General features: G+C 51.5%; 1 protein-coding gene across 1 annotated transcript in view; it reads right to left on the reverse strand.

The window, feature by feature from the left end:
• The window catches only part of CFAP46 (cilia and flagella associated protein 46), a 100,720-nt gene that overhangs the window by 21,584 nt on the left and 65,774 nt on the right, over nucleotides 1-13,362 (reverse strand). Inside the window, exons 33-44 of the mRNA XM_064595551.1 lie at nucleotides 12,722-12,820; nucleotides 12,250-12,382; nucleotides 11,351-11,497; nucleotides 9,195-9,395; nucleotides 8,995-9,101; nucleotides 7,770-7,937; nucleotides 6,528-6,663; nucleotides 6,262-6,285; nucleotides 2,566-2,579; nucleotides 2,403-2,430; nucleotides 1,399-1,587; nucleotides 517-705 (exon numbers count right to left, since the gene is read on the reverse strand). Of these exons, the coding sequence (XP_064451621.1) occupies nucleotides 517-705; nucleotides 1,399-1,587; nucleotides 2,403-2,430; nucleotides 2,566-2,579; nucleotides 6,262-6,285; nucleotides 6,528-6,663; nucleotides 7,770-7,937; nucleotides 8,995-9,101; nucleotides 9,195-9,395; nucleotides 11,351-11,497; nucleotides 12,250-12,382; nucleotides 12,722-12,820 (1,435 nt within the window). The remainder of the gene's footprint in view (nucleotides 1-516; nucleotides 706-1,398; nucleotides 1,588-2,402; nucleotides 2,431-2,565; nucleotides 2,580-6,261; nucleotides 6,286-6,527; nucleotides 6,664-7,769; nucleotides 7,938-8,994; nucleotides 9,102-9,194; nucleotides 9,396-11,350; nucleotides 11,498-12,249; nucleotides 12,383-12,721; nucleotides 12,821-13,362) is intronic.

Genomic DNA, 13,362 nt, shown 5'->3' on the forward strand with positions numbered 1-13,362 from the left:
ATGAGAGACAGAGAGCAGGAGAGGGAGGAGGGTCAGAGGAGAAGCAGACTCCCTGCTGAGCAGGGAGCCCGATGTGGGACTCGATCCCGGGACTCCAGGATCATGACCTGAGCCGAAGGCAGACGCTTAACGACAGAGCCACCCAGGCACCCCCCACTTTATCAATTTTTATTTTATTTTATTATTTATTTATTTATTTAAAGATTTTATTTATTTATTTGAGAGACAGAGAATGAGAGACAGAGAGCAGGAGAGGGAGGAGGGTCAGAGGAGAAGCAGACTCCCTGCTGAGCAGGGAGCCCGATGTGGGACTCGATCCCAGGACTCCAGGATCATGACCCGAGCCGAAGGCAGTCGCTTAACCAACTGAGCCACCCAGGCGCCCCACACCACCCTTCTTAACCAGGGACAATTCGAGGCCTGTTTCATATCCCTGTTCTTACAGAGATTAGGTGAGGTTGAAATAGCTGCTTTTGTTTTTACGCATGGGTGAGGGGCTTGCAGGTGAGCACATACCGAGAGGCCCTCCTCCCAGTAGCAGGTGGGGCGCTCGGGGTCTGCGTGCATGGCCAGCAGGCGGAGGGCCTTCCCCGCCAGGCCCAGGGCCTGAGCACGGATCTCCACGCAGCCGGCACACAGCGAATGCAGGCTCCCCAGCTGCACCAACACAACGTGGGCCAGGGTCCGCCTCAGCATGAACCATTTCTGCAGGAACACAAACCGCCTTGTGGTTACTTGCACCCTGCCCTGGAAAGTGCCAGAGGACTACCCTCTAACACCCCCGATCCCCCCCCACCCCATCCTGTCCCTGAGTTCCCTGGTCTAACGCCCCCAGGAGTGGCGCCATCCAAGCTGAGAAATGCGCCCTCTGGCCTTTGGGGAGGGTTTCCAGGGCTTAGGTGTTGGGAGGGTCACTAAAATCTGCTTATATAATCTTAATTTGAGACTCACTGACTGACAAATGGATAAGCTCATATCAAGTTCAATTTTAGGCCTATCTTTGATGTATTTATGGTTACATCAAGTTAATTTGATTCATAGTACATGAAATCTAAGAAAATGTCCGAAATGGCAGGATGTTTCCTTCAGATCTTTTGCAAACTCAACTTTTTTTTTTAACAAAATGAATTCACCTTTGTAGAGCTCTTTAATATGCTGCCATAATTAGTCAAAGCAAACGCATACTCTGGGTAGGAGAGTGCAATGCCCCTGGGAACGTCCCCCAGGAGACGCCCAAGGCTGTCAGACCGGGGGCCCTGGGAGCCGCCGGGGCTGGGAACGCACTCGCGGGCAGAGAGCTCGGCCCTGCGCCTTCTCCTGGTCAGTCCTGCCGTCCCAGCACAGCACCCCGCAGACGGGACCGAGAGCAATGGGCCCACTTCGTCTCGGGACGGTTACCAGGCCTGTGGAGGTGTAGTCACTCAAGCTCTGCAGATAGTCGGCCAGCAGCTTGTCCATGGAGCCCTGCTCAAGCTGCTGGGCCTGGGCCTCCGCCCACATGAGCTGCAGCATGTCCAGAGACGCTTCTGCAAGGCTGAGCCGCAGGCGCGCCAGCTTCCTCATCAGAGGTGTGTTGATGTTCTGCAACTGGGCGTGCCAGACACACACAGCACCGCGATTAAAACAACGCACGGGTCCCTCGCCCCCACATCCTCACGCCCCTTTCTTTTCTTGTTTTTTTTTTGAATGGATAAGCATTCTTTTTTATTTATTTATTTATTTTATTTTTATTAACATATAATGTATTATTTGTTTCAGAGATACAGGTCTGTGATTCAACAGTCTTATATAACATCTAGTGCTCATTCCATCACATGCCCTCCTTAATGCCCATCACTCAGTTATCCCATCCCTCCTTGCCCCCTCCACTCCAGCAACCCTCAGTTTGTTTCCTGAGATTAAGAGTCTCTTATGGTTTGTCTCCCTCTCTGGTTTCGCCTTGTTTCATTTTTCCCTCCCTTCCCCTATGATCCTCTATCTTGTTTCTCAAATTCCTCATATCAGTGAGATCATATGATACTTATCTTTCTCTGATTGACTTATTTCACTTAGCGTAATACCTTCTAGTTCCATCCACGTTGTTGTAAATGGCATGATTTCATTTTTTGATGGGTGCATAATATTCCATTGCATATATATACACCACATCTTCTTTATCCATTCATCTGTTGATGGACATCTTGGCTGTTTCCATAGTTTGGCTATTGTGGACATTGCTGCTATAAACATTGGGGTGCACACACCCCTTCGGATCCCTACATTTGTATCTTTGGGTAGTGCAATGGCTGGGTCATAGGGTAGCTCTATTTTCAACTTTTTGAGGAACCTCCATACTGTTCTCCAGAGTGGTTGCACCAGCTTGCATTCCCACCAACAGTGTAGGAGGGTTCCCCTTTCTCCACATCCTCGCCGACCTTTATTGTTCCCTGTCTTGTTAATTTTAGCCATTCTGACTGGTGCGTCACGCCCCTTTCTAACCGGGTCCTCCCTCCCAGGCAGCAAGGGGCCACACTCCAGCACCACAAGCTGGTTTGCAAGTTCTAGAGTTTGCACCACTGTATTCACACAGCATGTGCTCTCTCCGGCTGATTCCACTCCCGTATTTATTTCCAACCCATCCACGCTGCTGCTTGCACTCACACCTTTCCACTGATGAGGAGCACCTGTCGTACAGGTGGGCCCCAGCGCAAGTATCCACTCACACTCGGGGCTACTGCAAATATAGCGGTCATGAACACGTGTGCGAGAGCTTCTGTGTGGACGTGGGCTCTCACCTTTCTCAGGTAAATTAATTCCTAGGCATGGGATGCTGGCTCCTCTGGTGGCCCATGTTTAACTGCCAAGCTGTGGTCCGTGCTAACATTTGCTATGCTGTCTTTTAAACTGCAGCCATTTTAATAGGTGTGTGATGGTTTCCCTGACTCACTTGTGGGTTCATCTTCCCCTCATGTAATTATTTACCATCCACATATTTTCTTTGGAAAAATGTCTGCTCAACTCTTTCCCCACTTTTTATGGGGTTGTTTCTTATTATAAGTTTTACGAGGGCTTTATATTCTGGATACAAGACTTTGTCAGTCATATGGTTTGCAAATATTTTCTCCCAGTTTGTGCCTTGTCTTTTCACTCCCTGAATACCGTCTTTTGAAGAGCAGGCTCCAATTTATCAGTTCTCTCATGGATCTTGCTTTTGTTGCTGTACGTAAGGAATCTTTACTGAACCCAAGGTCCCAAAGATGTTTTCCTCTAGAAGCCTTATAGTTTCAGCTCTTGCCTTCAGATCTATGGTCCTCTTGGGGTTGAATCTTGTGTCTGCTGTGAGGTATGAACTGAAGTCTGTCTTTTGCATGGGGATTTCCAAGTGCTCCAGCACCTACTGTTGTATGGAGTAGCCTTTCTTCACTGAATTGCCTTTGCTGTTTGTTGAAAAGCAATCTTCTGTCTGTCTGTGTATCTATTTTTGGATTCTTTGTTATGTTCCATTGATCTGCTTGTCTTACTTTTACACTAAAACCACACTGCTTTGATTCCTGTCACTTTATAATAAGTCTTAGAATCAGGTAGTGTTAGTATCTCCAACTCAGTTTTTCTTTTTTAAAGTTGTGTTTGCTATGTTACATCTTTTGCAATTCCAAATGAAATTTAGAATATATTTTTTTCAATTTTTATAAAAAGCCTGCAGCTTCTTGGTCAGGATTGCAGAAAATTTATTGAGATCTTAGTAATAGCAAGTCTTCTGGTCCATGAACATTGTATATCTCTCCATCTATTTAAGTCTTCTTCAGTTTCTCTCAGTGATGTTTTCTAGTTCTCAGGGGTAAGTTTTCACTCTTTTGTCAAATTTCATTTTTATGCTGTCCAAAGGTTTTGTTTCTGAATTTTTAATATCTGATCAATCGTTGAGAGTATATAGAAATATAAAATTAATATTTGCATATTGTTCTTGCGTCCTGAAGCGTTACTGCAATCACTTGTTAGTCCTAGTACATTTATTATCATTTTTGTAGATTGCATGAGATTCTTTCTTCTTTTTTTTTTTTTAAGAGAGAGCAAGCAGGTGGAGGAGGGGCAGTGGGAGAGGGAGAGAGAATCTTAAGTAGGCTCCTCACCCAGCATGGAGCCCAACTTGGGGCTCGATCTCATGACCTTGAGATCAGGACCTGAGCTGAAATCAAGAGTCAGATGCTCAACCGACTGAGCCACCCAGGCGCCCCTGCTGAGATTTTCTATACAGATAATCCTGCCATCTGTAAACAAAGACAGTTTTACTTATTCTTTTCTAGACTGGGCATTTTTAATTTCTTTCTCTTACCTATTGAATTGGCTACAACTCAAGTATAATTCTGAATGAAGGTAGGAAGAGGGCTTTGCTTTTCCCACTAAGTGTGACGTGAGCCCTAGTGTTTTCATGGATGCAGTCTATCAGCTGGAGGAGCTTTCCTTCTATTAATAGTTTGCCAGGAGTCTTTTTTTTTTCAATCAGGAATGAGTGTTGGGTTTTGTCAACTGAGGTGATCATATGGTTTTTTAATTTAAAAAAAAATATGGTGAGCCAAATTGATTGATTTTTGAATGTTAAACAATCCCAGGATAACTCTAACTTGGCATTGATGTGTTATCCTTTTTACACATTATTGGATTTAATTTGCTAAAATTTTGTTTAAAACTTCTACATCTGTGTTCATGAATAATAATGATCTGTAGTTTTTGTTTTGGTATCAGGGTCATACTAGCCTTACAGAGTGGGGATGTGTTCCTTCCTTCTCAATTTTCTAAAAGACTTTGTGTATTATGCTTTCCTTAAATGTTTGTTAGGATTCACCAGTAAAGCTACCTGGCTCTGATGTTTTCTTTGTGAAAAGACTTTTAACTACAAATTCCATTTCTTTAACAGATGGAGGGCTATTCAGGTGATCTATTTTTTTTTTTTTATGAGTTTTGGTTGTTTGTGTCTTTCAAGGAATTGTTCCATATCATCATAAAGTTGTTCAGAATATTCCCTTATTATCCTTTTAATATGTATAGGATCAATGGTGATGTTACATCTCTTATTTCAGATATTGATCATTTATGTCCTCTCTTTTTTTCCTGATCAGTCTGGACAGAAATGTATGAACTTATTTATCTCAAATAACAACTTGTGGTTTTGTTGATTTTATCTTTTATTTTTATGTTTCCTATTTCACTGATTTCTGCTCTGATCTTCAATTTCCTTTCTTCTTATTTGGAGTTTGCTCTTCCTCTACTTTCTTACAGTGAAGGCTAAGGTCATTAGTTTGGGATCTTTTTTCTTTTGTCATACAGTTATATAGTGCTACAAATTTTCCCTTAAGCATTGCAATTAGAGACATCTTAAAAATTCTGACATGTGTTTTTCCCCCCTTCAGTTCAGAAATACTTTCCCTTTTGATTTGTTCTCTGGCTCATCGTTAATGGATGCTATTTACTTTCCAAATATTTGGGTATTTCACCCATAACTTTCTGGTATTTTTTTTAAATTGAGGTAAAATTCATATGACATAAAATAACCATTTTAAAGTGTACAATTCAGTGGTACTTAGTGCATTCACAATCTTGTGCAGCATCATCCTTATCTACTTCCAAAATGTTCTGTCATTCCAAAAGGGAACCCCCTCCCCACTCAACAGCCATGTCTTATGCCCCTCCCCAGCCCCCTCCCCTAAAACCACTGATCAGCTTTCTGTCTCTATGGACTTAACTATTCTATGTTTTATGTTGCTTTTTGATTTCTACTTTAATTGCATTGTGGTCTTAGTTTATATATATGTACACACACACACACACACACACAAACTGGTCAGTAGTAACTTTTAACACCCTTGTCTTTGCATTGTGATATCTGTGCCAGTTCTCGGTTGGTCTTGATGGATTGTTCTGCATGTTATGAGGTATATCTTCCCTGCTTTTTGGCATGGTAATTTTGCATGCCATTTTTGATTGGAATTTTGTCATGGTAATTTTGCACTGGTTGCCAGACATTGTGCGTCTTCCTTTTTTGGCAGATGGACACTTGTGGTCCTGCTTTTGCCTTTGCTCTGGGACCACCATCTGCAAACACGGTGGTCCTCTTCGGTCTTCTACGACTTTTCAGGCAGATCCAGGGCAGGGCTCATCCAGGGCGGATTATCCCTGACTGAGACAAGACCTTCTGTCTGCTCTGTGCAGCGCTCTGGGGTCACGAGGTTGTCCAGTCTGGCTGGCGGGAGCAGGTGCCACTCCAAGCCTGAGTGGGAGCCTGACACCTTCCTGACCCCCTTGGGCCCCCTGCTTCTGCAGTGAGTGTGGACAGGGGCAGGGCCGCCTCTGTTCAGGGATGACGGTGCTCATGTGGACATCTAGTGTGTGTCTGTTTCACATTTTTGTCCACTTCTTGGTTACTTCGGAAGGGAGGGCAAACCTCAGCCAAACTGGAAGCGGGCAGCCTGTTTAGGGCAAGTGCAGGGTGTATCTGTGTGTGCCGAGGGGGAGCTCTGGGCTGCAGGGAGGGACCCAGGACACACACTCACCTCCTGCAAGGACAGTAAGCCCTGCACCCTGAGAAACAGCTCCTCCGCCTCGGCCACAGCTCTTTGGACCAAGTCGTACGCCTCCAAGTGATACGCGGTTTTTTGCTCCTCATTTTTCTCATTTTGGGCACATAATCTTTGTAAGATGGAAGAGTGGAATTTAGAAAAAAAATTTCAAGCATTACACCATCAGTATTAACAAAATGCACAGTACGTAATTTTTAAATAATTATATCGTATTTTCACTAGTGCTTTAAGTTTTATGATTAGTTGTTCTGTATGTAAAGATATTGTCACTGTAGCTCAGCACAAGTGTGCACTCCACACTATTTTTGTAAAATTAAATCTATGCCTAACAGATCCAGTGAACCAACACCACGATATTAGTTGTGCTGATTTAACTGCCTTGTTTTCCTATTTGTGGTTTCTGCATTTTTTAAAGCTCTACAATGACCATATATCGGTTCTGTAATAATAGGATCAGAGTTACATTCCACAAGTGTCCGGGTGGTTTTTCCCTCATCGAGGCTTTTTTAATACCTTCTAAACAACATTTGCTTGTCGTGCTTCGAAATGCCTGCATGTAGCCCAAGCACGGGGCGGCCCAGGGCTGGATGGATGGAGGGGAGGTGGGAGAGGGAGGCCGTTTACTGAGGCCTGGCCTCGTTCCTCTGCCTCTGGGCCAGTCTCTGCCCTCGATGACAGTGGGGACTTTGAGAGGTCGCCTGAGGGAGGCTGACAGAGGCCCGCTGGAGGGCAGCGCCCGGGCTCCTCCTCAGGCCAGTGCGGGTGTGAGCAGGTGCAGGGGCATGCTGGGTTCACGTGTGTATGGCTGTGAGTGAGCATCTGTGAGTGGTCACCGGCAATGTGCACATGTGGGTGTGACCTGTGTCTGCCCAAGTGTGACCAACATGTGAACGCTGTGGGTGTTGGGGGGGCGGGCGCTGGGAGGCGTATGTCCGTGTGTCTGCAGAGACGCAACAGGTAGGACACTGAGGGGGCCGGACGAGGGCGCGGACACCCCCCGTGCTGCTGTCCTGGAGGGAGGTGCAGGCGGCCACAGGGCCAGGAGGAGGTTCTGCTGGAGGACAATGGGACCCAAGGGGGGCTTGACCAGGAGGAGAGCTGGGCATGGGTCAGGACAAGGGGCAGGAGGGCGGGGGCACAGGGACGGTCCCGGACTGTGCTCAGAGCGCCAGCCCCTCAGCACCCCCAGGAGGCCCCCCCAGCAGGGCAGCTCACCTCTTTATCTTTGCGCGCTCTAGTTTTATGTCCACACAATTCTCTCTGTAGCCCCAGGTGGTCAACTTTTTCTCAATCTCCATCAAGTGATCATCCAGTTCGGTCAGCAGAAACAAGCATTCACGGTCAAGCAGTCCCTGAACGGCCCGGATGCGGAGGTGCACACATCTGTGGGGGGCGTGGACTGTCCCATGTGTTGACTGCAGCCCGGGCAGCGTCACCGTGACGCTGAGCACCCTTCCCGCAGGCCAGAAACCACACAGGCCACATGCTTCCATCACAAGACAGTCAAGCTGGAAAGTAGCATCCTCCCCCGCCAGCTGCAGCACCGCCCTCCTGTGCCTCAGTGGCAGGAACCCACACGGAAACCCACGTCCGACGTGCGGGTGCCGCCGGCTGGAGTCCCAGGAACCCTGAATAGGAACGGGAACCCGTGCATGTGGGCAGCCAGGAACAGCCCCTCTCGGATACAGGACCCAGAACTGAACAAACACAACGCGGAAAACGAAGAGGACAAGCCTCGGCTGCTTCTTTGTTTGGGTCAATGAAATGGTGACGCGCAGCCCTGATTTAGGAGAAGAGCGGGGCACGGGCGCGGGGCGGGGGACAAAGACTCTGTGACATTACAGGACAAGATCCAGAAACACATACCAACACGACCCAAATCCCAGAGGAAACAATTTTCCAGAAGAATACAAATTCCCAGAAAGATAGCTCAAAGAGAAGCCAAAAATCTGAAAGATCAATAAGCACAGAAGGCCATTGCCACTCTTCAAAGCTCTGTGCCCAGACAGGCGACAGGCTCGGGAAGCAGCCAGCGCAGAGGTGAGGACAGAGCCCGACAGACCCCAGGGAGGCATCTGCTCACGGCACCGAGTTCCACACTGTCACGGGGGACGGAGAAGACCCGGCAGCCAGATCCCCGCCGGGGGTCTGCCTGCCCCTCACCTCACAGGTGTCCACGAACACCTGGGGGGAGCTCAGAGGCATCCCCTGAGAATTTAGGAACCAAACAAGCCACCTGCATCCCTGTCCCAAGAAAAAGGCACATTGGAAAGGAAGAGACACTGCCCCCAGGAGCGGGAAGGCCGAAGGTCAGGCTCTGGCGACCTCCCCGGGCCCCCTCCCCCAGGGGCCACGTGCTGCACACAGGTTTGGAAAACCTCATAAAGAAAAAGTCAGCCCTGGCTTTCATGTGAATTAAGTTTTTCCTACAAAGGACTACCTGGCTTCTAGGTCTGTGACCATAAATTCCAAGATGGGCACTCGGTTAGGTCTTTCCTTCTGCAGGACCCTGAAGGTATCGATGAGTCTCTGAAACAGCTGGAAGGCCTGAGGAGGACAGGGCGCTGACGTCTGCATGTGGCTCCCGGACACCGAGACCCGGCCACACGCCCCCCTCCGAGAGCGCCAGGGGGGCCCTACCACCACTTCGCTGCCGTCGCTTCCCATGGCCAGGAGCGTGTCTGCCAGAGTCAGGGCTGAGCTGTACCAGAACTCCTCGCCCCCCCCCAGGTGCTGGGCCTGCTCCACCATCTTCTTCGCTTGTCCGTAGTTTCTCTCCTTGTTTGCCAGCTGTGCAAGAAGGTGCAGACATCTTGCTTCCGCACAAGGGTCATTGAGCTCCTAAAATATGTATATGTGCAGAGAGAAGATGGGGTGTGGGGGGTGAGACAGTGTGAGAGCAGCTCGGGGCACCAGGCCTTCCCACCCAGTGTCCACTGGGCTGCCCCTCACCTCTGAAGGACGCCCCATATTTGCCCTCAGGGCATGGGGCTGGGTAGGCTTCTGGCCTGTGCATGTGCGAAAACCCACTTCCAGGGTTCCTGACCCCTCCCCTTAGCGGCAGTCCCCAGTGCCCTCCCGGGAGCCGCCGTCCAGATGCTGGCCGAGGGCATCAGGGGAGGGGGAGGCGAACGGACTTTTGCACCCAAGCCCGCCGGGGCCATCTCATCCCCCATCCATCGCACACAGTTACAGGTGGCCTGGGCGTGGGGTGGGGGTGATGTTGGCCTCTGAACCGCACCCGGGGAAGGAGGACGCGGAGTGCTCAGGCAGGAAGAGCAGGAGTCCAAGGCGGCTGGCTCCAGACAGAGCACTGAGCATGCAGCCCGAAGAGATTGAGGAGGGGGCCTGGTGGGCCTGGGGCCTGTGGTCCAACAGCCAAGGCCGCAGAAGGCAAATACAGGCTGGAGGCGAGGAGAGGAGGTAGACGCAGGCAGTGGACATACTGGCCGGCGGCGGGTGGGGGGGAGCCACAGCGAAGACGCAGACTGCGGGCTGCAGTGGACGGAAGCAGGGGCTGGTGCCTGCAGACGCCCCAAGGAGACGTCACCAGGCTCTGACCACCATGGCCCCACAGAAACGTGGCCATGGTGTGGGTGGTTGAGGGCAGCGAAGGGCCAGAAGGGAAAGGCCCGTGGGCAGAGCACCATCCGCGCATGTGGGACACGTGAGAGAAGGCTTGGGAGGGGCAGTGTGGTGTCTGGAGGAGCGGAGGTACCCCTTCCACCCTCTGGGGATGGACACTCCCCAGGAGCTGACACCTGGCTCCTCGACCCCCTGGTCTCAGAAGAGGCCGTTGCCAGCCTCTCAGTCCCACCCCGGGTGCTCCCCCTCTTGCCCCCGGCCTCACCCCTTTGCAGTCCGGCCTGCACACAGCTATCTGTGTTGGCCTGAGCACCCTGCCCACTGCCTGAATCTCCCATGGCCTTGAAGTTTTGTGCTTTTATTAGGGACTTCTCTCTCTCTCGAGTCCTTCAAAACCAGGGACAGCCTGTCTGGTCCTTCAGTTTTGCCTTGCCTGCCCCCCACCCCCCGTGAATGCAGTGCTCCGAGCTGGATGCAGATAGAACCACCTGTCCGCAGGTGCCGGAGGGCCACCATCTCTACGGGGAGGGATGCACACACAGGCATCCATCCTCACGGAGGGCAGAGCCCAGAGAAAAGCAACAGCTGGCTCGGGAGGAGACAGCTGGGGCTTTGGGGCCTCCAGGTGCTGGCACTAGAAGGGCCAATCACGGGGGCACCAGGAGGGCCCAAAGGTCTGTGCTCAAGGGCAGAGCAGGTTCAAGAAGCTGAGCAGATGGGAGTAGCAGGGGGGCTAAGGAGCTGAGCTAGGATCTGAACAGCCAGACTGGAGTGCAAGCCTTTGTGTGGGGGCTCAGAAACCCCAGGCTTCCAGTGAGGCCCCCGAGAGACCACAGATACCTGCAGGGCCCACACCTGAGGAGTAAGGACAAAACTCATGGGCCGGGGGCCCCAGGCCCTCCAGGCTCTCAGCCTCTGCATGCAACATCAGGAAACGCAGCGCCGGGAACACTGCCATCCGTGGAATCAGATCCGCGGCAACCATAGGAAGCAGGGACTTTAGCAAACTCTCCACAAAGATTGAACGACAACCAGAGAAACAGGAGAAGGGCAGAGACTTAGATCCAAGTCCAGGATGGACGTTCCAGAATGGCGAGCGGCAAGCCAGCTTCCAAGCAGACAGCCCGAGTCCCAGAGAGCCGCCGTGGTGCGCAGGCGGGCGGGGCTGATTCCGGCGGTGCAGGCGCCCCCCGGGCCCCACAGCCCCTCACCTGGAAGGCCAGGTAGGCCTCCGACAGCAGCAGCCTCGCAGGCTGGTACAGGTCCATGTCCAGCAGCACTTCTGCTTTGAGGGTCCACAGCTGGGGGAAGGATGTCCCTTCCAGGCCCCTCCCGGTCTCTCCGTTTATCTTCAGGAGCTGGAAGGCAGGGCAGGCAGGTCTGCGCCATGGCTGGCGGGAAGCTGCCCACCGTCCGTGGTTTCCCACCAGGCCGGGCCCCTGCCTCGGTAGCGAGCGGTCTCCTGGGACAGCCATCTCTCCTCCCCCACCAGCTCGCCCCCGGGGGCATCGGAGCTGGTCCTTGCCGCCGCTGCTCCTGCCCATGCCCCATGCTCTGTGACCCCACTCTCCGGTACCAGGCGGCACCTGGACCGGCACGGGAGGTGCACTGAGCCCCTGAATTCGGCAAGACACGTGGGGGCCTGGCATGTTCCTACCACGTCTCCCAAATGGTTGACGTTGGGGGCTCCCAAATGGAGTCCCAAGGGTGGAATGCCCGTGGTGACAGGCGTTCGGAGCGTGGTGGCTGGGATGGCTACTTTCCTTGATGGGCGAGCCCACACAAAGTGAGCCCACTGTGTGGAAGGGAGAGCTGGTTAGTGGTCAGACTTCCTGGCCACTCTCTAGCTGCCAGGCCTCGACCACCCTGCCCGTCTTCTCTGAATCCTGCCCAGTGCCTCTGGCGGGCATGCTCTGAGGTGATCTGTAGCTCCAACTTGTCCAGAGACATCCCGGGCACACCCGACCAGCCCCCGGGTGTCCCACGGAACCCGGCACGAGGGTCTGGACACAGCTCACGGTGAAGACACGTCCCGGCTAGCAGCCCGAGGTTGGCCTCGGCACTGCCCCACTGGGCTAGGAACAAGGTGCTGCCCGCAGAGTGAGGGTACCTTGTCCTTGGCCACGAGGGGCTTCATTTCTGCTGGGTCCACTGCAGTTATGGGTTCAGCCAGAGTTGGCACACTGTCTTCCAAGAGCGGTTCCTTATTCTTCTCCTTTCTCAAGGCAATTTCTTTTCTGCAGCTAATGTAAGTAACACAGGTGATATGCCAAAGAAGAAATACAATGGCCAAGAAATACCTGAAAATGTCCAATGTCATTAGTAATCAAGGAATGCAAATTAAAATATCTAGAAGAAGCCACCGATCACTCACCTGTTTACAAAGATAACCCAACCTCCGGCACAGCAGCCCCAGGCTGAGCGTCCTCCCGCCCCCCAGTCTGGCTGTGATGCAGGATGGGGCCTGGGGTTGGAGGGGACACAGCCGGGAGCAGTATCGCGTTGGCCAAATCCTTCCTTGGTTACAGGTGAGCTGGGGTCCCGCCCACGGGGGGTGGAACAGCGGTGGGGAAGGGCCACACCTTGCCTGCTCCAGCTCATAGATGTATGTCTGCCCGACCACCTCTTCATGGTAGGCAGCTGCTTCTCGCAATTTCAAATCCAAACAAGCAAGGGCAAGTCTAGGGGAAGGGGCGATAGGGAGAAAGAACACGGTCACACGGGACCTGGTGGATCAGAGTCAGGCTGCACTGGGCTCAGTTGGCCTCAAAACAATTGGTGAACGAAAGAGGAATGTATAATTTAGTGATGTTTTCAGTAATTTTTAGACCTAAGCAAAATGACACCGGTCGGTGCCTCTACCAAACTTCAGGTACCAAGAATTTTAATTCTCACCCACACGTCTTACTCTATACATACCGTCGCAGGGCGACCTTCAGAGGGAAGAATAAGGTACCGTGCGCAGGGCTGTGGCCACCGTGACGAGTGCAAAGCAGACAAGGCCTGCTTTGATTCTGATGTGAAACGGTTTTGTTTTGAGAGGATTTCAAGCTTACATAAAAGCGGCACAAACACTACAAAGAGTTACTGTGCATCCCTCGCCCAGACCGCTTCAGCACGAGCACTGCGCCGTATCAGCTTTATCGTTTTGCCTCCCCACCCGCGCCATCCCCCTATGGTTTTTTTCTGGATGATCTGAGAGCAGGCCACAGACACAGTGGCC

The sequence above is a fragment of the Mirounga angustirostris genome, unplaced genomic scaffold (assembly GCF_029215605.1).
Source record: "Mirounga angustirostris isolate CCGP_5_RB_7025 unplaced genomic scaffold, mMirAng1.0.hap1 SCAF_6, whole genome shotgun sequence".
NCBI lineage: Eukaryota > Metazoa > Chordata > Mammalia > Carnivora > Phocidae > Mirounga > Mirounga angustirostris.